This window comes from Solanum dulcamara, chromosome 7, assembly GCF_947179165.1.
Source record: "Solanum dulcamara chromosome 7, daSolDulc1.2, whole genome shotgun sequence".
NCBI classification, from domain to species: Eukaryota; Viridiplantae; Streptophyta; class Magnoliopsida; order Solanales; family Solanaceae; genus Solanum; species Solanum dulcamara.
The window spans coordinates 8,452,146-8,476,909 of NC_077243.1; the positions used below are offsets into that span (position 1 = coordinate 8,452,146).

The following is a 24,764-nucleotide window of genomic DNA, read 5'->3' on the forward strand; positions in this document are numbered from 1 at the left end:
ATAAATAAATTCTCACCGTAATGGGCTTCAAATAAGTCCAGAAAACAGATTATTAAACACACACTTTTCCCTCAGTTCATGATGGATGATATGATCCTGTGTATATGTTTTGCACATAAATAGATAAAACACATAGATTCTTATAAAAGATTCACTCGTCAATCCTAACTAGTGTACTTGAGAAACAATCATGTATACCAGAAGAAATATATGTTGACTGCATACCACATGCAATAAACACTAGTTGATTAACTATAATGTTGGATTTTACATAAATCAGGCATACAATGTTTTGGTCTAGATCCAGGCTCATCATGCAAATAAGTTCCAGTTTCTCACAAGACTACTTTTTTCATTTGCTTCACAATAGATAATATTATGAAATCTAAGACAGAACTACCTAAAGTATACATCAATGACACATCGAAGTCTTACTTGAGGTGTCTAAAATGAACAAAGCCTAGTTGAGGTGTCTAAGTGAAAGTTGGTGCCAACTTTAGGGGGTCACCGATGGGTTTCGCCTATAATCAATGTAGCTTAAGTTCATTAGCAATACCATATTATAATGGTAACCATTCAAAATTTAACACAAGATATAATTGGAAATATACACATGCACAAAATAAATAATGCAGCAAAGGTTGCTGCTGTACCTACACACATCGACCTAATATGTACAAACTTTTCATCAGATTGGTACCAAGGACTTTATACCACTCACAAGACTCAAATTCTGATCCAAAAATTTTAAAAATGAAAACTGTAAAGCATGATTGGCGCTAACTGAACAATTTTACATATCCACAGAAATTCTACTGACTCTACTACTGCACACAATTTTGCATCGGGCAGCAATTTCCTATAGATTCTTTTACCTCAGCATAAGCAGAACATCTCTCTTCAAGATGTGATGGTTCTTTTGTTCACGATCCTCCTTACAGAGAACCATCTGAGAACACTAAATAGCATCTTCCATCTCCTTTGAGCTTTATCCAGAGGAACAATTGTACTACTATGAGCAAGAAAACTGTTGACAGCACATTGTAGATCAGGTGATGGAGCAAAGCTTGGACTGGGAAGGGAATAGTCGGTGTCAAAGAAAGGCAGATGATCATCATCACAAAATGATGGGGGAGTAATAGAATCAGTATCAGCCATCAAGGAGTTGGTGTCTTGCCCGGGGAAATTTAACGGTTGGTCAAACCTAACATCCATGTTGTCTATACCATGCAAGACATAATCATCTAAGCTGCTGAAACCAGCAATTGAACAGAAAGATGGCATGATATCAGGCGTTGACGCACTTAGTTGCTGATATTCACTTCTGCTAACCTTCTGGGAAGCTAAAACATTGTCACTGGCTTCAGGGTTACCCACCATGGGTGAGTTTGAGGGGAACTGAACAGTGGAAATTTGCATAACCCAATCCAGAAGAGAGGATTCATCCTCAAAAGAGACTACTTCTTCCCAGTGTCTAAATGCACAAATCACCAAATTACGAGCATCATCCTGAAAAGAAAAAGGATTAAAGTCATTGGGCAGTCCATAAAATGGCAAGTATAAATATCTACAATACAAGCATTGATATGTGAAGAAAAAAAAAGAGCAATAAACAAATGTTCTTAATTATTATGAATACATGCCTTTTGAGTTTCGGACAATTTATCAGCAGAAACAAACTGGCAGTCTGGAAAAAGCCCCATCACTTGTCCAACAATGTTAAAAACAACACCAGTTTTTGGAACAGATACAGATGGGTAGTATAAGTACACTTTCTTGTCAAGTAAGCAAGTTCGAGCATGTTCTACTGTGACTTCCCACATTTTGGTGGACATACCTGTCCCAAGAACCTGCAAGATTTCCCAGGAAAAGAAAATAAAAGATTTGTCATTCTTATCAAACACACAAGAGAACATCAATATTTTATCTAGATTTATCAAATTTCTGAATCACGATGTCGACACAGTGTAACCAAACCAAGCCACACTCTGTTATAGAACTCCTATGGGAATACAGAGGATGCTCAAAGAAGTTGCTAATCCACCAAGTTAATCAAAGGAAGGAAATTTTTTAGCAAGCATAGCCAAAGAAAAACAAAGGTGTCAACAAGCATCAAAGATTCCAGTGAATGAATTAACCAGGCAGATAAAGAATCACAAACATTTGAAAATATGCCAATCATTATCACAGTCATCTTTGTTACTATTCAATAAGGAAGAAATAGCTTTATCATTTTAAGCGACATGTCCATTAAGTCCATTTGTATATGTAAGACAAATGCAATGCACTCACATTTCGGAGCCTTGTAGGATCTAGGTAGAGTAGAGTCAGAAAATCTTTCACAGTATTGACTCTTTCCTTGCTCAAACGTCGGTGGAAAGCTCCATCTTTGCCAATCTTTTCCAGTCTCCATACCTCATCTGAAAGAGAAGGGGGATGGTGCTTCTTGTACACTGCAAATAAAGCAATAAGTTGGATAACGTTCTATCGCATATTAGACTTGAGAATTATTCGAAGACTGCTAACTACAATCTGATTCATTGTATTTTTGCAGAACCAACTACCATTAGCTCCGACACCCAAGTTATGCACAGCTCATTATCAAGTTAATCCTCAAGAAACCGATCAAAGCATTAAGTTCAGTGAATATGAGTTCTAATTTGGTTTTCGTTTCTAAATATGTTACATATTCATTATACAGTTTGATTGAAAGTTCTACAATAAGTCCACCTTCCAAATAAAATTCCAATAAGATGCTTAACTCATACAAAAGGTGAGAGAGACTTTATTCTCCTTTAAGATGGAACCGTCAATACTTTCAGTGTCTTCTTCTGTCATTTTTCCCTTTTTCATTCTGCCTAAGGCTTTAGAAGTCGAGAACTTTTATCTTCCTACTCCTTGATTCTTTCAGTAGCAAGTTTATATCCTTATACCTACAGTAGTCACTTCGGGGTCGTTTGGTGTGAAGGATAACATTAAATAGTTCTAGGATAAAATTAGAGTGTCACTCAATTAGTTGTTTGGTTGGCAAGTTTGGGATAACTTATCCCGGGATTAATAATTAGTACCGGGATATGTTATCCCTTTCCTTGGGTGGTATAGTAATTCCGAGATAACTTATCCCGGAATAAAATAGGTAATCCCGAGATAACTTATCCCGGGATAAAATAGGTAATATGACAAATATATCCACTTAAATCCTTTTTATACCTCATTTTTCACATTCATGTATATTCACATTATTTTTAATACCATGTATAATAACATTCACAACCTTCACTACTTCTTATTTTTATTATAATTCTTCATATTTTTCTATTAAAAAATTACACTATATAAATATAATATTTATTTATGAATTTATTTGGCTAATTCTTGTGTTTATTAAATTTTGAGTTCTCTACAACTGAATTACATATTTTTAATTATACATTATTTTAGTCACTTGAAAGCTTGTATTTTATATATCAATTAATTGAAGATAACTTTAATATTTTACAATTTACGAGTGATATGTGCTTAAATGAAGTGATATAAATAATACATCCTCTTTCTAATTTAATACACTTAAGATAGAAGTTCTATTTTTTAAGCTATATATGATGAAAATTTATTTTTAAATACACATGGTACCATCATGATAATGCACACACAAAAATATTTAAGATCTTTATTTTTAAGAATGAATAAGTAAAGCTTGCAAAGAAAATATTAAAAAAATTAAATAAAGTGAAGGGTATTTTTGTAAACACACAACTTGTTCTTAAAATTGAAGCAATGCATATTATTTTGAATACAACAAACTAAACAATCAATAAAAAATAATCTCAGGATAACTTATCCCATCATAACTAATCCCAGCATAACTTCTCCCATTATAACTTGTATTCAAACTAAACGACCCCTTACACTCTCGTTAACTGATGTATAAAAATATCAACTTTCCTACTCTGGATTGGCTGTTGTTTAAAATTAAGACGGTAAAAAGCTCACAAGCGATCACCTCCTGCCTCAAAGTTTTTGTCTTTGACTTAACTTTCTATCTTTAAAACAACTAATTCTAGGTGAATTACATGAGGAGAAAGATCAAAATCTAGTACTTGAGCAACTCAGTATCACTTCTGTCTCACCGAACAATAAAGAGCGTAAATCTAACAATTTCCAGAGACAAACTTCAATAACGGGAAGTATAATTAACTGAATAAGGATTTTGACCAAATGCAGTAGATATTTTAAATAGGCCAAAACAAAGATGGTTGATGTCAAACAATAGTAAGAATGAGACATTGCTCGTAACACTGAGCACTTCATTCAAGGTACCAAACCTCAAGATGAAGCATAAAAGAAACACAACTCAAAGACTCGGACAAAGAATAAATAACATCATTACCATACCTTCTAAATTAAATAGTTTCCTAAAAGAACTTACTACTATTTTACTTCTTTTTCACTCATATACCCTGTGTCAATATTTCAGCATTATCTGCATGTATATTATATATGTTATTCTCTGTAAGTAAGTTTATTTGTATTAACTCATACACATAACACGATATCATTTACTCCCCCTGTCAAATTTTATATGACCCATTTTTAATTTTAGGCAACCCAAGACATTAAACACACTTTCTATAAATATTCCTACCACACTCTTCCCTTCAAGCATTCAAAACAATCTCAATCCTAAACAATGATGGGAAGTTTCACATATTACACTACACATTTTTGCTTCTATACAGATTTTTGGAATATGAACAATTACTTTCAAGCATGTTTGGTGCCAAGATCATACCCCCAAATTGCTGTCATATTCTAGTGACAATTTTCGATTAACTTAAGTTATGGTGATGGAGGATATTTAGTGCTATCGTCCACCAGTTAAAATCAATTTTTTCAGCATATTTCTCAAAATCCAACACAAGATTATAAAATATTGAGCAACATGTTCCACACCAGTCTTGATTATTCAAAAAGTCAATTGCTTTGAGATTCAAAGCAATAATTAGAATCTCAAATGATAAAACCTAAAGAGAGACACTACAGATCGATAAAAAAAGTCTCCAAAAATGAGATTTATGTCAAACTCGGTACACCTATGGAGTTCTCAACAGAACGCAGATAGCTGATGTGAAAAAGGACACATTCTAACACCTTTCAAGTCAAGTAGTGTATGTAATGGAATATAATGACAAGAGTTCACAACTTCTGAAAAGAAAAATCCATCATTTAATACAACCAATAGCATTGTAGAAAGAAAGAGATTAATAGGAACTCACACTCTCCGCGGTGATCCCTGACAATGAAGGATTCTGTCTTCGCCTCTCGTACACTGATCCCTTCAAAGCTATCAACAAGCCTAGCACCCAGCCTGAATTTACGACTTCTTGTCCAGCTTGAGTTATCAGTAAATGAAATATCACTCACCCAGCCAATGCCCTCCTTAAGATACAAAAATGCATCCCCAGTAAGGAGAGGTTTCTTTCCTTCCCTTTCTCTCACAATGTTGTTCTTAAATTCATCTGCAGTCCAATTGTCCCCATCATCACCATCAAAATCTCCCTCGAGTACTACTATTTCAACTTTTGCACAGGATTCAGGACCACTACAGATAACTTGCCCAGTAAGATCATCAACCAGAGATACTTTCAAACTAGATTCCTCTCCTTCTATGCGAGTTCCAGTAAATACTGGGGGAGAGATGAGATCTAAAAACTTCAGTTTCAGGCTTCTAAGTTCACAAGCATATACATCTTTCCCACAATTCCTAAAAAAGTGCAAATACTAAAAAAATTGTAAGACTCAAGCCATAAAAGGAAAGCACGAAGCCAATGTAGCATTTGAATGATAGAGTCCAATTGCCTACCGTTTAATGGTGGTCATGTACTTCCTGAGAGCCAATTCAACTTCCTCTTTTACCTGTAAGCTCAAATTAAAAACGCTATTCATCTCCCGATAAGCTTAATTAATCTAAGTTTACGAAAACCACTAAAGGACAAAATAGATCCTAAAATAAAGCAATAATTAATAGTTCTCGCTTCATCCCAATAAGATTCCCTGGTTGATTGTGAATGCGTATGAAGATAGGAGATGAAATATTATATATTTATTAAAAACTGACTTTCTGTTACATGTTTTTTAAAGTGGTGGGGGGTCAGGTCCTATGTCACTTTCTAGATGATAAAATATAGAATGAAATTTCAGTTTTTTCGAGGGTACCATATCTTAGAACTAAATTAGGAACCTGGGCTGGACATTTCTTTTGAGATCAAGAAAGTGTTATGAAGTATATTAGGTAAGCAGTAGGATATTATATATTCATACTACAAAAGCTGAAATCATTAGCATAATTTCTCTCAATCACTAAAATTTTCCTCAAAACTCCCTTTTTTGCAACATGTTTATAATATTTTGCATCTAAAGACTGCCAAACTAACAGATATCTTTACTAAAAAGTTTTTATGTATCCTTTAGTTCCCAGAAATTATCATAAGGTCTCTAACTTTTTGCCTTAATCTTTTTTTTTTTAATTTTATTTTAAAAAAGAAGTATTAAACATATGCACCATATAACTGCCTAAAGTTGATGAGCCTCCGTAATTAATATTGGCAAGAAATTCGAATAAGGATAACAACTAAGAACTACAACTTCCAATTGTCATAGTAGAAACAATCCACTGAATTCTTTCTAATGGTACTAACCGCTTTTCGTTATAACCTAATTGTCCGGTAGGAATCAATACTAGGGAAAGTGGAAAGTGAACAACACCAATTTAAAAGGTAACAAAATGTGCTATCTTTATGAGCAAGTGAGCAACTCCTCAGATTCCCAATTTTCTTTTAAAAAAAGTACTTGTTCCTTGTTCATTTCAAAATTCAAACAGACTTTATTTTGGGAAAAGCAGTAAGACCAAAATTAAATACTAGATGACAATTTTTTAAACACACAATAGAAATTCATACAAAAATTAGCAAAAACACTCTCAAGGGAAATGAACATAGCCTTACCACTCGACGAATAAGTGGCTCCAAAACTGGCTCCATAAAATGTTGCACTTTACGCATATTCATTACTTCCATAATCACACTACATGAAATAATAACAAAAGTACAGTCAACAATAAAGAATTGCAGCAGGAGAGAGCAGATAATGTTTTCCTATTTGTTCCCTTTTATTAAATGCATACATAGATGAGTACTGGTAGACCGCATTTATTGACGATTAAAATTATCAGCAAGTCTAGTTTACTAAAACTAGCAACATTGATGTGCTGAACCCCAAAGAAAAAGCAACCTTACACCCATCTTTTCTTCTTGATGACTCACATCACATTTTAGAAATTTAAACCTCCACTGCATTAATAGTAACGCCACAACAAATTTCTTCGTCCATTAAAGGACTAAAAAAGATAAACCCTGAACCGTTTCAGAATATTCCTGATGAAAAACTAAAAATCTCAATAAATAAATAAAAAGCAATTAACAAATATTAACCTTTGAAGAGAAGGCAATCTCCGGCGACGTTTATCCTCAGAAGAACCAGGATCGAGTCGAGACTTAGGATCGTCTTGTGATTGCCGCTTCATCGACATTTTAGATTAAAGAAAAAATCCAAAAAGGTGATGTATGATAGCGGCGAAATCAAAAAATGAGATGATAACCATGAAATACTGGGATTGGTATATCGGTGGTTGAAAGACAAAAAAAAACAACATGCATTATCCGATCGATGAAGAAATGAATACTATTCTTCAACCCCTAAGACCTAAGACCTAAGTTCAGGATACCTCTCTCTCTCTCTCTCTATATATATATATACACACACATATAAAGAAAGAGAAAAGGGGTAATTGATAAGTATGATTATATAGTATAATAAAGAGAAATGAATAAGTAGAGTCAGATTTTTTTTTGGTGATCCTATGAGTTATGCCACAATTTTGGCAGGGAGTGACAGATTGTGTGGATAAACAACGATTCTGCTAGTGTTTGTTACTGGGATTGAGGTGAAAAAGACTATACAGAGAGAATAGAAGACTGTAAAACGGAACCAATTGGATAAAACAATTGGCCACCGGCTATGGAGGAATAAGGCGGAGGAAGGTTGTTTTGATGGCCCATTAGAAAACGCGTGGGTCCAGAGTTCGTACTTAGAATGGAGAATAGTGTGTTTTATATATTGACGCTATGTGTCAGTAACCATAAATATATATTTGCAATAGTGGGTTAGTAGTAGTATAAGTAGTATTCCACCTCAATATCCCATTTTAACAATTAATACAAGTAATGACTCGTTAATTTATACCGCATTTAAGATTAAAAAAGATTTTTTTAAAATAATTCATGACCTAAAATAACTCATAGATAGTTGTACAGTTATAAATTATTTTATTAAAAATAAAATAAGTCTTTGTTATCAAATACAAAAATATGTCATTCTTTTTTATACTCACTATAAAAAAGTGAGTCATATAAATTGGAATAAACGGAGTATAATCCTTGTGGGGTTCTCCAATTAGTTGTCATGATTAGTCGATTCTCGGAAGTCAATTTGATTTATTTTTAAAGTTAAATTAAATTAAATTAATTTCATAATTTAAAATTTAAATTTAGATATTAAAAATATATATGAAAAAGTACTATAAGCTGCAATTCTTCTCACATTAATATAATGAAAAACTATATTGTAAAATATTGATCTAAATCACATAATTTGACTAGCAAGAATCGTAACATAATAAAAAATATGGGACTGAGGGCATATATTATTTCATTAAACATAAAAATAATTCTAATTTTTTTTGTTTTAAGTTATAAGAGGATGATTATTTTCTTAAAATAAATTAAAAATTGAAAGTGTGAACATAAGTGAGAAAGCTGCGATTCTGAGAGAAAAAGGAAGAAGAAGAGAAGCAAATCTATTGAAATCTCATGGAATCAACATTGAAGCCTTGTGATTACACTAGCTAACTGTTTATATATAGCAGTGATTAGATACAAACTGAATTTGTTATCTAACTAACTATTAATCAGTAAATGACTAATCTACCTCTGCTTTTAAATAACTTCTTATTAACACACTAATCTTCTTATCAGCTTTTATATCACAACACCCCCCTTCAAGCTGGGAGGTGCAAAGATATTCAAAACTTCTAGCTTGGATAGAAGGTGTTTATGTTGAACTCTAGACAATCCTTTGGTTAATGCATCTGCAGGTTGTTCCTGAGTTGACAGATAGTTCACTTTGATCAAACCTTGTTGTAACCTTCTCTAATGAAGTGACAATCTATTTATATGTGCTTTGTCCTTTCATAGTATACTGGATTTGCTGCAATCTGAATTACAGCCTTACTATCACTATACACTTGCACTGACAACTTGACTTCAGCCTCCACTTCTTTCAACATTTCAAGCAACCATACTAACTCTGACACAGTAGAAGCCATGATTCTATACTCAGCCTCGTTTGAGCTCATTGATATTGTGGTTTGCTTCTTGGCTTTCCATGATACCAAAGATTTCCCAATCTTAATTATTTAACTTGTAACAGACTTTTCGGTGAGTAAACAAGAAGCTCAGTATGCATCACAAAATGCAGTAACCTGATTATCTAAGTAACTGGACAGTAGTACATCTTGTCCAGGTTGCCTCTTTAACCACCTGACCACTCTTAGTGCAGCATCCATGTGAGACTTTTTTGACTGATGTAGAAACTGACTTAATATCTGAGTACTAAAAGATATGTCTGATCTTTTCATATTGAGATACAAAAGCTTGCATATAATTTTTTGTTATACTGTTTGATCTATCAAAGGATTATCTGATTCTTCTTGCTTCTTATTCACTTATTCATCATACTGCTTTGATGCTAGTTTGATATTAACATCTATACGTATTCCTGCAGGCTTCGCTGCTGTCATACCAACCTCTGCTATAAGTTCAAGATCATATTTCTTCTGATGCATTAGTATCCCTTCTGTGGACCTTGTAAATTTAATTTCCAAAAAATATTTGAACTCCCCTAAGTCTTTCATCTTGAAATCCTTTTATAAAGCCTTCTTTGTTTCTTCTATCAACTTCAAACTACTGCCAATTATCAACAAGTCATTTATAAACACAAGTATAATTGTTATTTCTTCTTCTGATTTTCTAATGAATAAGGAGTAATCATATTGACTTTGTTTAAACTTAAGAGAAAGTAGAGCCTTAGTAAGTTTGTGATTCCATTATCTTGGATCCTGCTTGAGTCCATATAAATATTTTTTTAATCTACACACCTCCTCCCCTTGACCAACAAACCCCCGAAGAAGATGCATATAAAATTCATCATCTAAATCTCCTTGTAGAAAAGTATTGAAAACATCCATTTGATGGATATGCCACTGTCTGGAAGCTGCAATAGATAAGATAGACCTCACTGTGACCATCTTCATAATTGGAGAAAAAGTCTCCTTGTAATAAATTCCTTATTGCTGACTATAGCCCTTTGCAACTAATCTTGCTTTGAACCTTTCTATTTCTCTTGTGGATTTGTACTTAATTTTATAAATTCATCTACAACTAATAGACTTTTTTCTTGCAGGTAAGATAGTAATCTCCCATGTCTTATTGCTTTCTAAGGCCTGAATCTCAGCTTGCATAGCATCAACCTATCTCGAATCCTTGATGGCTTCTGCATAATTAGTAGATTTTGTCATAGTTGAAGTAGCAACAATATAACACTGATAGAAGGGTGAGAGCTGAGAATAGCTCACATAATTAGACAAGGGGTTCTGAACATCTTTGGTTATATTTAGGGAAACAAAATTTTTCAATCATAGAGGAGTCTATTTAGATCTTGTAGATCTTCTAGTGACAGTTGAAACCTCTATGATATCTGATACTCTAGGAACAACTGCATCATCAGGTAGGCTTGTGAGCTTAATAGGTACCTGTACCTCAGAGAGTTTGAGATCCACTTCAGTTTTCTCCACATTGACTTATTCATAACTCGTATCTACACCCTTTGATATGACAGGTTGTGTTAATATCACAAGAGCCTTTTAAGTAAAATCCTGAACAACCATACCTGACCCTTGCAGATTATCTACAAACAACTCCTGCTAATCAAAACTATCAGCCTTGGCAAATGGAAAGATATCCTCCCTAAAGATAACATCTCTACTAATAAAGAAAGATCTGTTGACCAAATTAAATAAAATATACCCTTTATGTACTTTAAAATATCTCATGTGGACATAAACTGGTTTGATGTCATATAGCCTTTTATAGGGAGTTTTATACTCAATCACACTACTAGAAAGTCTGTTAATGAGATAAGCTGCAGCTAGGACACAATGACCCAAAAATCTTATAGGTATTTTAGCTTGAAACCTCAAAGTTTTTGTTACCTCTAGCAGATGTTTGTGTTTTCTCTTAGCAACATCATTTTACTGAGGGGTATAAGGACAAGATCTTTGATGAATAATGCCCAACTCTTTAAACATAGTATCACATACTGAATTAACAAATTTTGTACCATTATCAGATCTTAGAATCTTGACTACTTTGTTTAACTAATTCTTAGCATGTTGAAGGAATATTTAAAGAGACACACAAACATCTGACTTTTGTTTAAGAAAAAATAACCAGGTCATTCTTGAAAAATCACCAACTATTGTAAGAAAATACTTATTTCCATTAAAAGTAGGTGTATTATAGGGTCCCCAGAGATCAACATGTATCAAGTCAAAATAATTATTACTTTTGATGCAACTAAAAGGAAAAACAGGTCTTGTTTGCTTTGCAAGTAGACAAACTAAACACTTAGACACCTTACACAAAGTTTGTTTATTCATAGTAAACATCTTAGAAAGTACAATACTATTGAAGATACATATCCAAGTCTTTGATGTCATAACTCCATATCTGACTCTTTGACTTCTGAATGGGTTGTATCAACAGCAAAAATAAACTTCTTAGTATTATTGTCATTACTATGAGTTAAGTTTCTCCACAACAAATATAGACCTCTTTTTTCTTTACGAACTTCCTTCATCTTTCTAGTGTAAATCTCCTGAAAAATACAATAGTCAGAAAAGAAGGAGACTGAGCATCCTAATTCATTTGTTATTTTGCTGCCAGACATTAAATTATACTTGAATTCTGGTATATGAAACACATTGGTAATAACACTTCTAGCTGATAGACTACAAGAACCAATATGAGTTACTTGTGTAGTACTATCATTTGGTAAAAATACATCCTTAGGAACATCAAGTTTGATACAGAACCATTTTTTAGCATATCTAAATTAGAGACCATATGATTTGTTACACCTGTATCTACAATCCATACATCACTATTTTCAGTAACAAATAAGGCTTTACCTGCAACATTTGCCATATTACAATCATATATAGTAGCTCCTGATCCTGATTTTTGATTCATCATTTTAAGAATATGCTCATATTGATCTTTTGTGAATGTACAACCTTGAAGTAACTGTTTGACATCTTTCTCAGCTTGACTTATAAGCTTATTGAATGTAGAAACTTCAGCTGGAACTCTATTAATACTGTGTTGTTGATGAGGCTTCCTTCCCTACACTGGTGCGTCACTCACATTTGTGTTCAAACCATAAGAAAAATAAGTTTAAACTGGTTGCTGAGTTTGACCAGAAGAACCATTAGTGTTAGCATAAGCAGTGTTTGCACTTTGTACCTTTCTCTTGGACTTGAACTTCAATAGATATCCAACTACCTTGTAACAAAACTCTTTGGTGTGACCTTTATACTTACAAAAATCACAAATTAAGAGTGTATTTTTCTTGAACCTCTGACTAACACCTAAACTACTACCAACTTTAGAGTACATAGCAGCAAACTCTAAAGTAGCAGAGTTTAGTCCCAAATTACTTATACCCGTAACAATAAATTTTTGGCTCTCATCTCCTACTATCATGGCATATGCCTGATTTATAGTTGGTAATGGATCTACTATGAGGATCTGACTCCTATCTTGATGATATGATTCATTCAGTCCCATTAAAAATTGATATAGCATTTGTCTATTCATGTGAGCTTCAAACCCTCTAAATTTTTCACAGTTACAGCAGGGGGAAGGCACTAACACTTCAAACTCATCCCATAAGATTTTTAGCCTAGTATAATATACAGAAACAAAAGCAGTACCCTGCTATAAAGTGACAATATCTTTGTGTAAACTATAGGTCCTTGATCCATCTACTCTATCAAATCTCTTTTGCAAATCAGTATACACATTCAAAGTACTTGAAGCAAATGCAATTCCACTAAGTAAACTCTTTGAAACTGAATTCATTAACCATGATAAAATAATAACATTCACCCTTTTCCATTGCGCCATAGTTCTTTACTATACATTTCCTTCCTGCATGTTCCATCAACTAATCCTAACTTGTTCCTTCCTAAGAAAGCCAGTTTAATTGATCGATTTCATAAGATGTAGTTCTCAACACCAAGCAGCTGAAATGAGATCATGCTAATTCCACTTACATCAGTAAGGCTAAGAAATAGATGATGACTATAGTCAATTCCTTGTCCTTGTATGAAATTGCTATTCGAAGAGATAGAAATAGGTATACCAGCTCGTTGAGTATTGTTGTGGTTCTGATTGAGATTCTGAGATGGATCTAGTGCTGCTGCATTTTCACCTGACATTTCTTCAATTTCTGGAAATACTAAGTTCCTTTGAAATTTTGTTGCAGAAGTAAATGTTGAATGCAGATTTCAGCTTCAATGGAACTTCGATCTGTAGATCAATATTAAAATTGGATGAATCTATGAATCTAGCCTCGATTTTTTGACTCAAAAATCAGATCACTTCTCACAGTAATCACTGTGATAAGCTCTGATACCATGAACGTAAGTGAGGAAACTGCGATTCTGAGAGAAGAAAGAAGAAGAAGAAGAAGAGAAGCAAATCTATTGATCTCTCATTGAATCTAACATTGAAGCCTTGTGATTATACTAACTAACTGTTGTATATATAGCAGTGATTAGTTACAAACTGAATTTGTTATCTAACTACCTATTAATCAGTAAATGACTAATCTACCCCTGCTTCTAACTAACTTCTTATTAACACACTAAATTTTTTTTATCAGCTTTTATATCACAACAAAGTGTTCTATAAATTGAAAAAGAAAAGGTAGTTATACTTTATTTTGATTTTTTTTAATGTACGCCTTGTGGTAATGCGAAGGTCGTACTAAATATTCGTTCATTGTGGAGTTGGGTTTTGCTTTCCCTTTTTCTTGTTATTGCAAAAAAGTATACTTATCTAACGACAAATTAGAAGTAGTTACGCACAACTTCTGGTCATAATGAATTCCATTTAAATTAAGTTGGCACCCATGGTTTTTACTTGTAGAGAAAGACTTTATTAGACCAGTACGAATAATGAATTGCTCGTATATTATAATTGATACCAAAAGAATATTAATTGTTCACCTATTTTTAATAATTAAAGTTTAAGCAATAAAGTCATATGAAATATATAACAACCGGTTATTCCAAAATAAAACGTTAACAGTGTTTTTAAGGCATAAGATTATTTAAATACATTAGGTGTAAAAGGTATCTAATATTCCAAATAACAATACTTTTATTTTTCGAATGGAAAAGTCAAATAAATTGAAAAACTGACCAAGGAAGTTTAATCTTTATTTATTCTTCAATGTAGCAATAAGTTTGTTCACTCTTATGGTGTCTTTGGTAGGAGCTTCGAAATATTTTTTCAGAAAATTTTTTATTTTTTTATTTTTTGTATTTGTTATGTTAATAAAAAAATATTTTATTCTAATAAGGCTTAACCCATCGGTGGCCCCTCAAAGTTGACACCAACTTTCACTTAGACATCTCAACTAAGCTTTGTTCATTTTAGACACCTCAAGTAAGGTTCTGATGTGTCATTTTGACACTTTTTTTTACAATCACCCAAATATCTAAAGTGTGTGTAATACACTTGACGCTGATGTGTCAAAGTGACCAATTAAATGAAGAAATGTGACAGATATATCAAAAATAATTTTAAAATAATGACTTTTGATTAGAAAAAAAAGTGGTCATTAACTTCATTTAATTGGTCACTTTGACACATCAGCGGCAAGTGTATTACACACACTTTAGATATTTGGGTGATTGTAAAAAAAAAGTGTCAAAATGACACATCGAAACCTTACTTGAGGTGTCTAAAATGAACAAATCTTATTTGAAGTGTCTAAGTGAAAGTTGGTGCCAACTTTGAGGGGCCACCGATGGATTCCGCCTTCTAATAACATTAATATGCAATATAGACAATACTTCGTGGGGTGAGGGTCCAAAGATGCGGGGACAAGGGTGGTGGAGATTGAGGCTACAGGGAAATGGGGATGATTGAAGATGAGGTGTTGGAGGATAGAGGGTGGAAATAACATAATTATTATGGAATGTCCCATATGGAATTTGTGTTTTTTATTTTTGTTAGGAAAGTTATTTTTTTTTATTTTTTTAAAAAATATTTTTTAAATTTTTTGATCTATTTGAATATGAAAAAATTGAAAAACAGTTTATAAATTTTCTGAAAAATGTTAGAAAATTTTAATGGATATGTGACAGTTTTTGTTGTTGTCGTATTTATATATATATATATATATATATTATTTTTTTAAAAATAATTTTTTTGACTCTGCTGGACATCCCCACCTCGGTAAGAGTTATAACGAGAACAAACATTTGAAAAGGAATGTTTTTAATGAAGAAATCGACAATCAGAAACGAACAAGAATATATATAGTATTATATATAACGATAGTCGAGGTTGATCGATGAATATTGATTATTAAAGCATGACCACGTCAGCTTCACTCTTTTTGGAACTTTTCCTTCTACAATTGTCGACCTCTTGCTCTTTGATTATTTTAAAACGATCAAAACTGAATGTCTCAAACGTTAGAGTCATGTTTAAAAGAAGGTAAGTTGCAAGTGCATGCCATATTATTATTACCCCCAAATAACCACTATAGGGTGAAAATATTTCCCACGGAAAATGATTTACTAAAAAATATTTTCTTGAAAAATAATTAAATTTTATTATTTATTTTCTAATGTTGAGTAAGTAAGCAAGAAAATATTATTCTAATAGTATTTATATGTTGCCTAGCAAAATACTATAGAGGCAGAGTGAGATGGGGAGTGGAGATTCGGGAGCGGGAGGGAGTGGGATGGTCAAGGGGTAGTGGTTGGGGGATTAGGAGGGTGGAGAGTAGATAATAAACTTGGAATGTCAATTATGCAACTTGTTTTTCCGACTTTCTTTGGGGAAGTCATTTTCCTCATTTTTAAGGAGTTTATTTTTCTAGAGAAAATATATTTTTCTAACATTTTGACCAATCAAACATAGAAAATCGAAAAATATTTTTTCCTCTAGATCAAACACATATTAAACCTCATTTGTCATATCATCATAGAGTGTATTATAAACTCCTGTGATGATCATAGAATACTTAGTTTTCTTTAGTTCTTATTTTCTCCATGCTTGTTAATTAGTAGAGGTTTGGTACCTCATTAGGATTGGTAAGATAAGGCCTAGCCCCCCCTTACTTGTACTTATTCACATTGAGGATTTTATTTATTATTAATAAAAGGCCGCTAGACGCTCTATCTATTGATATAAATTTATTTGTTTTATTTTTAAAAAAACATATTAAACCTCTTTGAGATGTTGATTGAGATATTAGACATATTTTGTTACAATACGCTCCTCGTATCATATCATTTATACAATGTAGGAAAACATCTGTTACGTTTAGAAATTTCAACCCAAACAATTAATTGAATTAATCCAAACAACAGCTCAAAAGGGAAATGCTCAAGTTTGCATCATCAAATACTTTAATGATACAAACTTGAGCCATTTACCGATTTCACACTTAGGAACAACTGTGAAAAGAAAAAGGGAGACTGAATTCTTCGAAAAGATCATCCTTGTGCAAGAAGAACATATTGAATATTTGTATTGGCCCTATACAATCAAGTACATTGTAGCCAGAAGGTGACTCTGATCTTATTTTTTTCTAGAAAATGTCTTAATTATTTCAAAGCAATTAAAAATACTAGAATAGGTTGTTTAACCAGAAAGAATTCTACTTAGATATAGAATATATCATTGCGTTTTCGTAACTCAATCATACAAAATCAAAACATTAATACTCACTCCCTGGATATATTTGTAAATTCACGCCTCACAATCAATAAGTTAGGTCTTGTTTCTATTTCGTTTGCCTAACAATGGACATTGGATTCTTCTGTGGTTTCAATGTTGCATTCTCAAAAGATTTTGGCCCCACTTATATTTTGAGATCATTTTTTATGTAGAAAGTTAGGGCAATAGCAAAAGCTGACTAATTTCTTAAAAGTAACATCAAGGAACACATTAGTTTAATAAACAACAAAAAACTCACGACTCATGAGACTTTCATAGATTCTACTAATCACATGCATTAGTACCTTTTTTTCTTTTCCACTCTTTCATTTTCTAATATAAGTTGGCTTGTGTACACGTACGGGTGTTATTTCTTAGTGGATTATAACACTTTAAGTCTTTAATCTTTTACTGATCATTAATTATTTACCCAACTCAAAATACGCCTTTCTCTTTAAACCTTTTATACGATAAGCTTTTCGTGAATTATATTTCATCTAGTACTTTAAAACTGTACAATTCCATATTAGAGGGCTACACTTTTAGATTTTAGCAAAAGGAGTTGGCACTAGTCACATAATTTAAAAAATTTAAATGGAGAGTGAGTCAAAACATTCTATTTAAATTTTTTGGACTAAAAGTAACAACATGTGTGGACACATTTCCCCATCCCTAAAGAATCGATGCGGGACTCAACACCCAAAATGTTATAAGAATCCTATCCTCAGCTCCTGACTAAGCATCCATTTTAATCATCTCACATATATCAGTCAAGATCATAAGAATTCTATTCAGAAATATTTTTCATAGATATATATTGTGTGCAACCGCGTATTTAATTTATTTATTCAAACAATTCATTTTTTTTTATTTGACATAATGCTAACGGCCTAACGCAATCTCGTTGAATTGTATTCGGATATCAGGTGTAGGGGTGTTCACGGATCGGTTATTGATCAAAATTAAAATTAAACTAATTTAATCGGTTTTAAAATTATTAAAATCAAATCAAAAATACATTCATCGGTTTGGTTGTCATAAATTTTAGTTTGGTTTGGTTCGGTTATTTATTTATTAACCATAAATAAAAATAAAAGAAACGGTTCATTCAAAAGAGGAAAAAGAGAATACTTCATCCAAAAAAAATAATTGTCTTCGTGTCATTTTGAATCTTATAATTCTTATATTAAAACTTTAATTATGTCTAACTTCCTGCTTATATTGTTAGCTAATTCAATGTATTAAACAACATAAACTAATTGAATGCATAAGCTAATAATTTGGTTGTATACCTTACTATTTTAAATTAGCGTGCTGTATTTTTTGCATAATTTTTTTTTCATAAAAATAATATATTGTGTGTATAATTTGTCGGTTTGGTTCGATTATTTTTTTGGTATTTTTAAATAAAATTAAAACCAAACGAAATATTATCGATTTTTAAAAATGTAAAATCAAACCAAAGCCAATCAAATAAAAAATCAATTTTGTTTGATTTTTTTATTTGAATCGATTTTTACCCAAATTGTGAACGCCCCTAATTAGATGCTTAACCGAGAGCATCATCTTTCGTATATACCAATCAATCGAACAATTTAAATATTTTATTCAAGATAATATAATGTTCATGCATGATAATTTCTCATTAAAGTATAATGTATTTTTTAATCTAACCTTGAGTTGGAGGATTGCAAATTAAATGTACTTAAAACTAATTAACTACATTACAATAATATAATGCAAAATTACAAGTTTAATTTTCCTCAAACTGAATTCGAAATCGTCTAGATTTTTTTCATATATATCATAGTCCCTCTTTAATGAACAATCGAACAAAAGCAACAAAGGACGAACCACTGATTTACTTTGACACGTTGCTTGAAGAATAAATCAACGAAAGAAACAAAAATTTCTAGGGTTCTGCGAAGCTTCCTTGTATTGATATGATTATTGCATATTCATAAAGACAAGACATGCCATTATTTACGTGTAGGTGTCATTTTCTTAAACAAAAAAGATGGTCCAAGAATCTGTGTCTTCAATTGCGTTAAAGCCATGAATATCTTAACGGTAGGATCAACTGGGGCCAAACGAGAAATTGGGTTGGCCTTGTGAAGTTTAAGCTGAAAAATAAATATTTGAAAACTTATTTGGACATGTATTTTATTTGAGAGAAAATATTAGCGTTTTGTTAGCATTTTCTGAGAGAATCCTGATTGAGTTATTCGCAAGTTGGCTGTTTGATATCTAAGTAAACTGCTACAAGATTTTTCAGAGAATTGCTTATACATATATACTTTATTGTAAAATCATTATATGTACATATTATGAAAAAAAATTGATGAAAAAAATTGTTATAATTAATAACCTACAAAATTAATTACTTTTTTTGTCCAACAATAGTTATTCATTATTGACTTGGCACATGCCTTAAGAAATATTCCCTCAATTTCAAAATAATTGAATTGTTGGAGTATTTTTTTAGTGTTCAAAATAATTGAATTGCTCACTATTCAAGATAGATATTTAATATATTTTTTCCAATTTTACCCTTCATTAATTAAATTTCTAAGGTTAGCATGTAGTTTGAAAAGGGCAAAAATGAAAAAAACATGACTAATTTATATCTTTATTTTTTTTCTTAAGATGTGTGTCGTATTCAACAATTCAATTATTTTGAAATGGAGGAAATAATAAATAATAGGAATACTATTACTACATTATCCTTTTTGAATATATTAAATAGAATGCTTTTGAAAATGTATTAGAGATTGATTAGTAATTCCTTCGTCCCTTTTTAGTTGTCATTATAAGGTTTGACACAATCCTTAAGAAAATACTCTCTCCGTCTCTATTTACTTGTCAAAAATTTCCTAATTTGATTTTCCTTTTAATTGTAATTTTTGACAAATCAAGGAAGGACAATTTTTTCCCTTCCTATTATACTCTCAATTTATTCATGTTGATTTAATGTCTTTGAAAAATATAGTGAGTAAATATATTTAAGACTCTATTAATTAATAGGGGTAAAATGGTAAACTCACTATATCAATAATTTTTTTCTTAATAGATGTACCAAGTTAAAATTTGACAAGTAAAAAGGGACGGAGGGAGTATTAATTAAAAGTGTTGTTTGACAAATATATCCCTTATTAATTATTTAATTTATTTATATATGTACCTCTTAATTCTAGAATAATTAATGCTAAGAAAAAAGTTAGAGTAATATAATTAATTATCTCTTGATCGTTTAGATTGACAACTATTTTGAAATAATTATTTTTAATATACATGACAATTAAAAGGGGACCGAGGGAGTATCTAATAGCTAGGGTAAATGGCCACAAATGAGTAAATAATTCATTGATTTTTCAAACTAAACAAGTATTGTTGGATTCTATTTTTAGTATAACGAACAAGTAAAGATGGAGAGGGATAACTCACACAAGGGATTGAAGATTAGCTTACTTAATGAATGTTTTACCTTTTGGTAAGAGTTTAATTCCATCATGAATAGCGTAACTGTTGCAATATTTTTTCCTCAAATATAGAAAATATATTGTAATTATAAAATAAATAAAAAAGGATGTGATTTTATTCATCAAAATTGTGAGTACAAATCTGTTTATCTCTTGATTTTTTTCTCTTAAGTGATTCGAAAATCGATAGTAACGTACTAACATATTTCTCGAACTAAGATGATGTAGATTTTCTTGAGATTTATTTGATCTCCATAAAAGAATTTTGTAGATCTTGTTGAAATATTTGATTGTCAATAAGTGTTCGGTCATATTTTAATCTTTTTATGGAATTATATTACCCTTTATGAGCAATTTTCAAGAAACTTTATTAAAATTGAACTTATCTGGTAGAATTTCATAAAATTTCAATGGTTATAATATCCCATTCCCTTTTGCCTGTCCCATCATGTAATTAAAAAAAATTGACCAGTACGTCTGAGACAAAAATATGAAAGATTTAAAAAGATACGTATTATTTGAAACATGAGCGATCTCCCATCCTTATCGTCTATCGAACATTGGATAAAATATTATAATCAAATTGAATGGGCTGTGCAGTTATTGGAATCTTGTGCAAGTACAAGCATAGTACATGCCTCACAAGTCACATGCCTCATACTCCTAATTATGTAGCACTTCCACTCCCATTGTTGATGGGTTGTGTGGACTCAAAAAACTGTATATATTAAACAAAACAAGTTAGGTTTCCCCCCTAAAATAAATACCCTTGCAACAAGTATTAAAAAAAGATGACATATTACAAAACAAGTTTCTCTTTTTTTTTTCTTTTTTTTGGTGAGTCGTTGTTATCCTAGTTTAAAGAGTACTATACGTAACATAATTTTCTTTCACTATTTTCGTATAACATTGATATATAATAGTATACATGTTAACCATATGCAAGCTACCATGGTTAATAATTTGTTAGAAGTTAGTTGAAGTTTGTTAGATGTTAGTTGTAGGTTGATAGTGACTTGTAACTAACTACTCAAACTCTATAAATGCAACTGTTACATTCCGTATTTTTGCATTTTGGATTATTCGTAAGCTAACGATTATAAATTCAAGGGCTTTTAATTTTGAATTTTAAAAGGACATGATTTGTTGTAGATGCCAAGTTATATGAATAATTTATGTGTAGTAAAATACATCTCAAGAAGGACCCTTAAGCCGAATCAAAATAGAAGCCATCAAATATGTTTTTCTTAAAGTTACGTTTCGGGTAAGCTGACTTCGAGAGGCCCTAACCTCTTTATAATTTGAGAATTTGGGAAAACTCTCAACATGAAAGTTGTAGATAATTGAAATATCTTTCCAACCATAGGTCGTGGGACGAAATGTGATATCGGAGTAATAAGATATAGACGTTTTAAGTCTGACAGGCCAAACTAAATAGTGAATTCGGCCCAACCCAATTCTAATTCGGGTCAGGCCCAATACCCACAAAATTAAATCTGATTTTTTTTGTAACTATTCCTTCATACAAAGATCAACATAATTCTGGAAATTTCCAGAGAGAGAGAGAAAGGGAGTTCTTGAGAAAAATCCCAAATCCGACCAAAATTCAAGTCCCGAAATCCGAAGCTCATGAAGAGAAAATTGTTGTACGTCGCGTTGGCTTCAATTTGAGCTAGAAATCAACCAATAAGGAGAAGATTTTATGTGGTGCTGCAAATTTAAGGTAATATTAAAGTTTCCTTTTCATTGTTAACAAGTTTAGTTAGAGTTTTAACGGATTAGAACGGAGAAAATAGTGTTATAAACTAGTTTGGTGATTTGTTGAGATTTATGGGTTAAAGGGTTGTTTTAGGTAGATTAAATGGATGAAATTAGGTTAGTGATGATGTATAATAATGGTTGATATTGTTTTGATGTTGTTGATGAGTTGTTGTTCTTGAATTTGGAGGAAAAAGGTGTATGAAGATTGTGAATGTTCAAACTCGTTTTTGGAATTGAGTAGCTGGTAGTAATTCTGGAATATCTCATTGTGTAGACCTTAGATTTTAGATATTAAACATGTTTTGGAAAGCTAATACACGTACCTACAACTCTTATGTTTATGTCTTAGTCTATATCTGCTGTTATTATGTCGAAAACTGAGCATGAATCATAGGACAAATTCTGTCCAGATTCTGGATTGAAAATTCCTTCATGTATAGCTGTTCGTATTTTGATGATATCTCTTTGTAGAAAATGAATTTTGAGTTGATTTCTTTTGCATTGGAAACTTAAGACAAAGATCTAAATGTTTCATGAAGGTTATAAATTCCAGTTTTGCCGTTTTCATTTTCAAAATTTAGATACAACGTGAGGTACTTGACTTCCGAATTTACTGCTTTGGTAACATGAATAATAAATCTTATTTTGTGTCAATATTTTGGATTGTTGATGTTGGTTGATGATTATATGGCTGATTTGAAAGTGGGAAAAGTGAGCGGTATAGGGGAGGTGCTGTCCAATTTTTTTTAGAAATAACCTACTAACGATAAACTACGTTTTATTCTTGTCCATAGCTTAATCATAGTGCTTAACGTTTTAATATAGGTTGAGACAATATTGGACAACATATACGTATAAACGCTAAAGGTATGTAAAGTTAACATTTTCTTCTTTTGGCATGATCCATATGAAACGAAAGAATGACGTATGCTTAAATTCCAAAGAAACTCTTATTCGTAGATATACTCGGATGGCTACCGTTCTTGATTTTCAAAATTTATATTGTTATGTCTTGACTCATGTGTATGATTCCAGCCATCCTAGTTGGTATAACTCATGTTGTGGTATAATTCATATTTTAGTATAATCCATAATTGGTGTGATTCATAATGACTATTGTCTTGGGTTTCAAATGATGGACTATTTTGCTTATTCTATTAAGTCTCCGATAATGATCAAATTTCACAAGGTTGCTAATGATACCTTATTCGTGCATATTGTTATGGTATTATTCACCGAGTCCTACGATAGGCCGGGTATGTTATCATGTATGAATTCCACTACATTATTCACCGAGTCCCTTACTAGAGGGCCGGGTACGTGATATGATAATATGATATTATAATGATATGATGATATGATTATGGCACCGAGTCCCATAATGGGCCGGGTACGGTATCAGTGTACACTACTCTATTCACCGAGTCCCTTGCTAGAGGGCCGGGTATGGTATATATATACATATGACGATATATTGATATAATTGTGACACCGAGTTCCATAACGGGCCAGGTACGATATATGATGATGATATGCATGTCTTTATTTTATAAGACATAGGTACAGTGATTTATTGATTATGATACTTGACTCCTGAATCTTTATTTCAGATGTGATCTCCTTTACGATATTTTATGCTTTATATACTCGGTACATATTTCGTACTGACCCCCTTCTTCGGGGGGCTGCGTTTCGTGCCCGCAGGTACAGATACTTATTTTGGAGAGCCGCCAACTTAGGATTCTACTCAACGAGTTTGAAGTGCTCCATTGTCTCGGAGCCCAAACTTTGGGTACTAATCCTTATAATGTATATATTTGTGTATTTAGGGGTACGATGGGGCCCTGTCCCGTCATATGCTATTGTTAATTCTCTTAGAGGTCTGTAGACATATGAGTGGGTTGTATGTAGATGTTGTCTGGTGTACTAGTATGACATATGTTTTTGGACATTTACATTCGGAGTGAAAGCCTTGTCGGCTTACGTATTATGTTATCTTATTTTTGACAATTAAGACTCCCCAAGAAATAGCTAATTTTGGTATATATATTTATATAAGTGACCGTTTGAGACAACGTGCTACCCATATAAATTCTATATCGTGTTTAATTGTCGATTGACAATAGATAATATGTGTGTATACGAGTGTCCGATTCGGACACTAGTCACGGCCTACGGGGCTAGGTCGTGACAAAAGTGGTATCAGAGCAGTTCATCCTCGGAGTGTTTACAGACCGTGTCTAGTAGAGTCTTGTTTATCGGTGTGTTGTGCACCACATCTATAAACAGGAGGCTACAGGACATTTAGGACGTTGCCTTTCTTTCA

The 24,764-nt window shown here is 32.1% G+C and overlaps 1 protein-coding gene and 1 long non-coding RNA gene across 2 annotated transcripts; one reads left to right on the plus strand and one right to left on the minus strand.

The window, feature by feature from the left end:
- Positions 1 to 560: 560 nt before the first annotated feature.
- LOC129894169 (calmodulin-binding protein 60 A) lies at positions 561 to 8,159 on the minus strand. The gene is made up of 7 exons (XM_055969724.1): positions 7,491 to 8,159; positions 7,005 to 7,083; positions 5,864 to 5,916; positions 5,277 to 5,764; positions 2,293 to 2,453; positions 1,644 to 1,850; positions 561 to 1,509 (listed from the first exon to the last, which is right to left on the minus strand). The coding sequence occupies exons 1-7, from the start codon at positions 7,586 to 7,588 to the stop codon at positions 901 to 903; spliced, it is 1,695 nt and encodes a 564-aa protein (XP_055825699.1). The 5' UTR covers positions 7,589 to 8,159; the 3' UTR covers positions 561 to 900.
- Positions 8,160 to 22,218: 14,059 nt separating this feature from the next.
- Positions 22,219 to 24,477, plus strand: LOC129896028 (uncharacterized). The gene is made up of 3 exons (XR_008767900.1): positions 22,219 to 22,400; positions 23,264 to 23,305; positions 24,143 to 24,477. It is a non-coding gene; the product is annotated as an uncharacterized LOC129896028 (long non-coding RNA).
- Positions 24,478 to 24,764: the final 287 nt, after the last annotated feature.

Coding starts and splice junctions, on each gene's coding strand:
- LOC129894169 (XM_055969724.1), bottom strand. CDS start 7,588: ATGTCGATGAAGCGGCAATCACAAGACGATCCTAAGTCTCGACTCGAT. Junction 2,454..5,276: donor CAGGGATCACCGCGGAGAGT/GTGAGTTCCTAT, acceptor CTTTATTTGCAG/TGTACAAGAAGCACCATCCC. Junction 1,510..1,643: donor AATTGTCCGAAACTCAAAAG/GCATGTATTCAT, acceptor TTTTCTTTTCAG/GATGATGCTCGTAATTTGGT.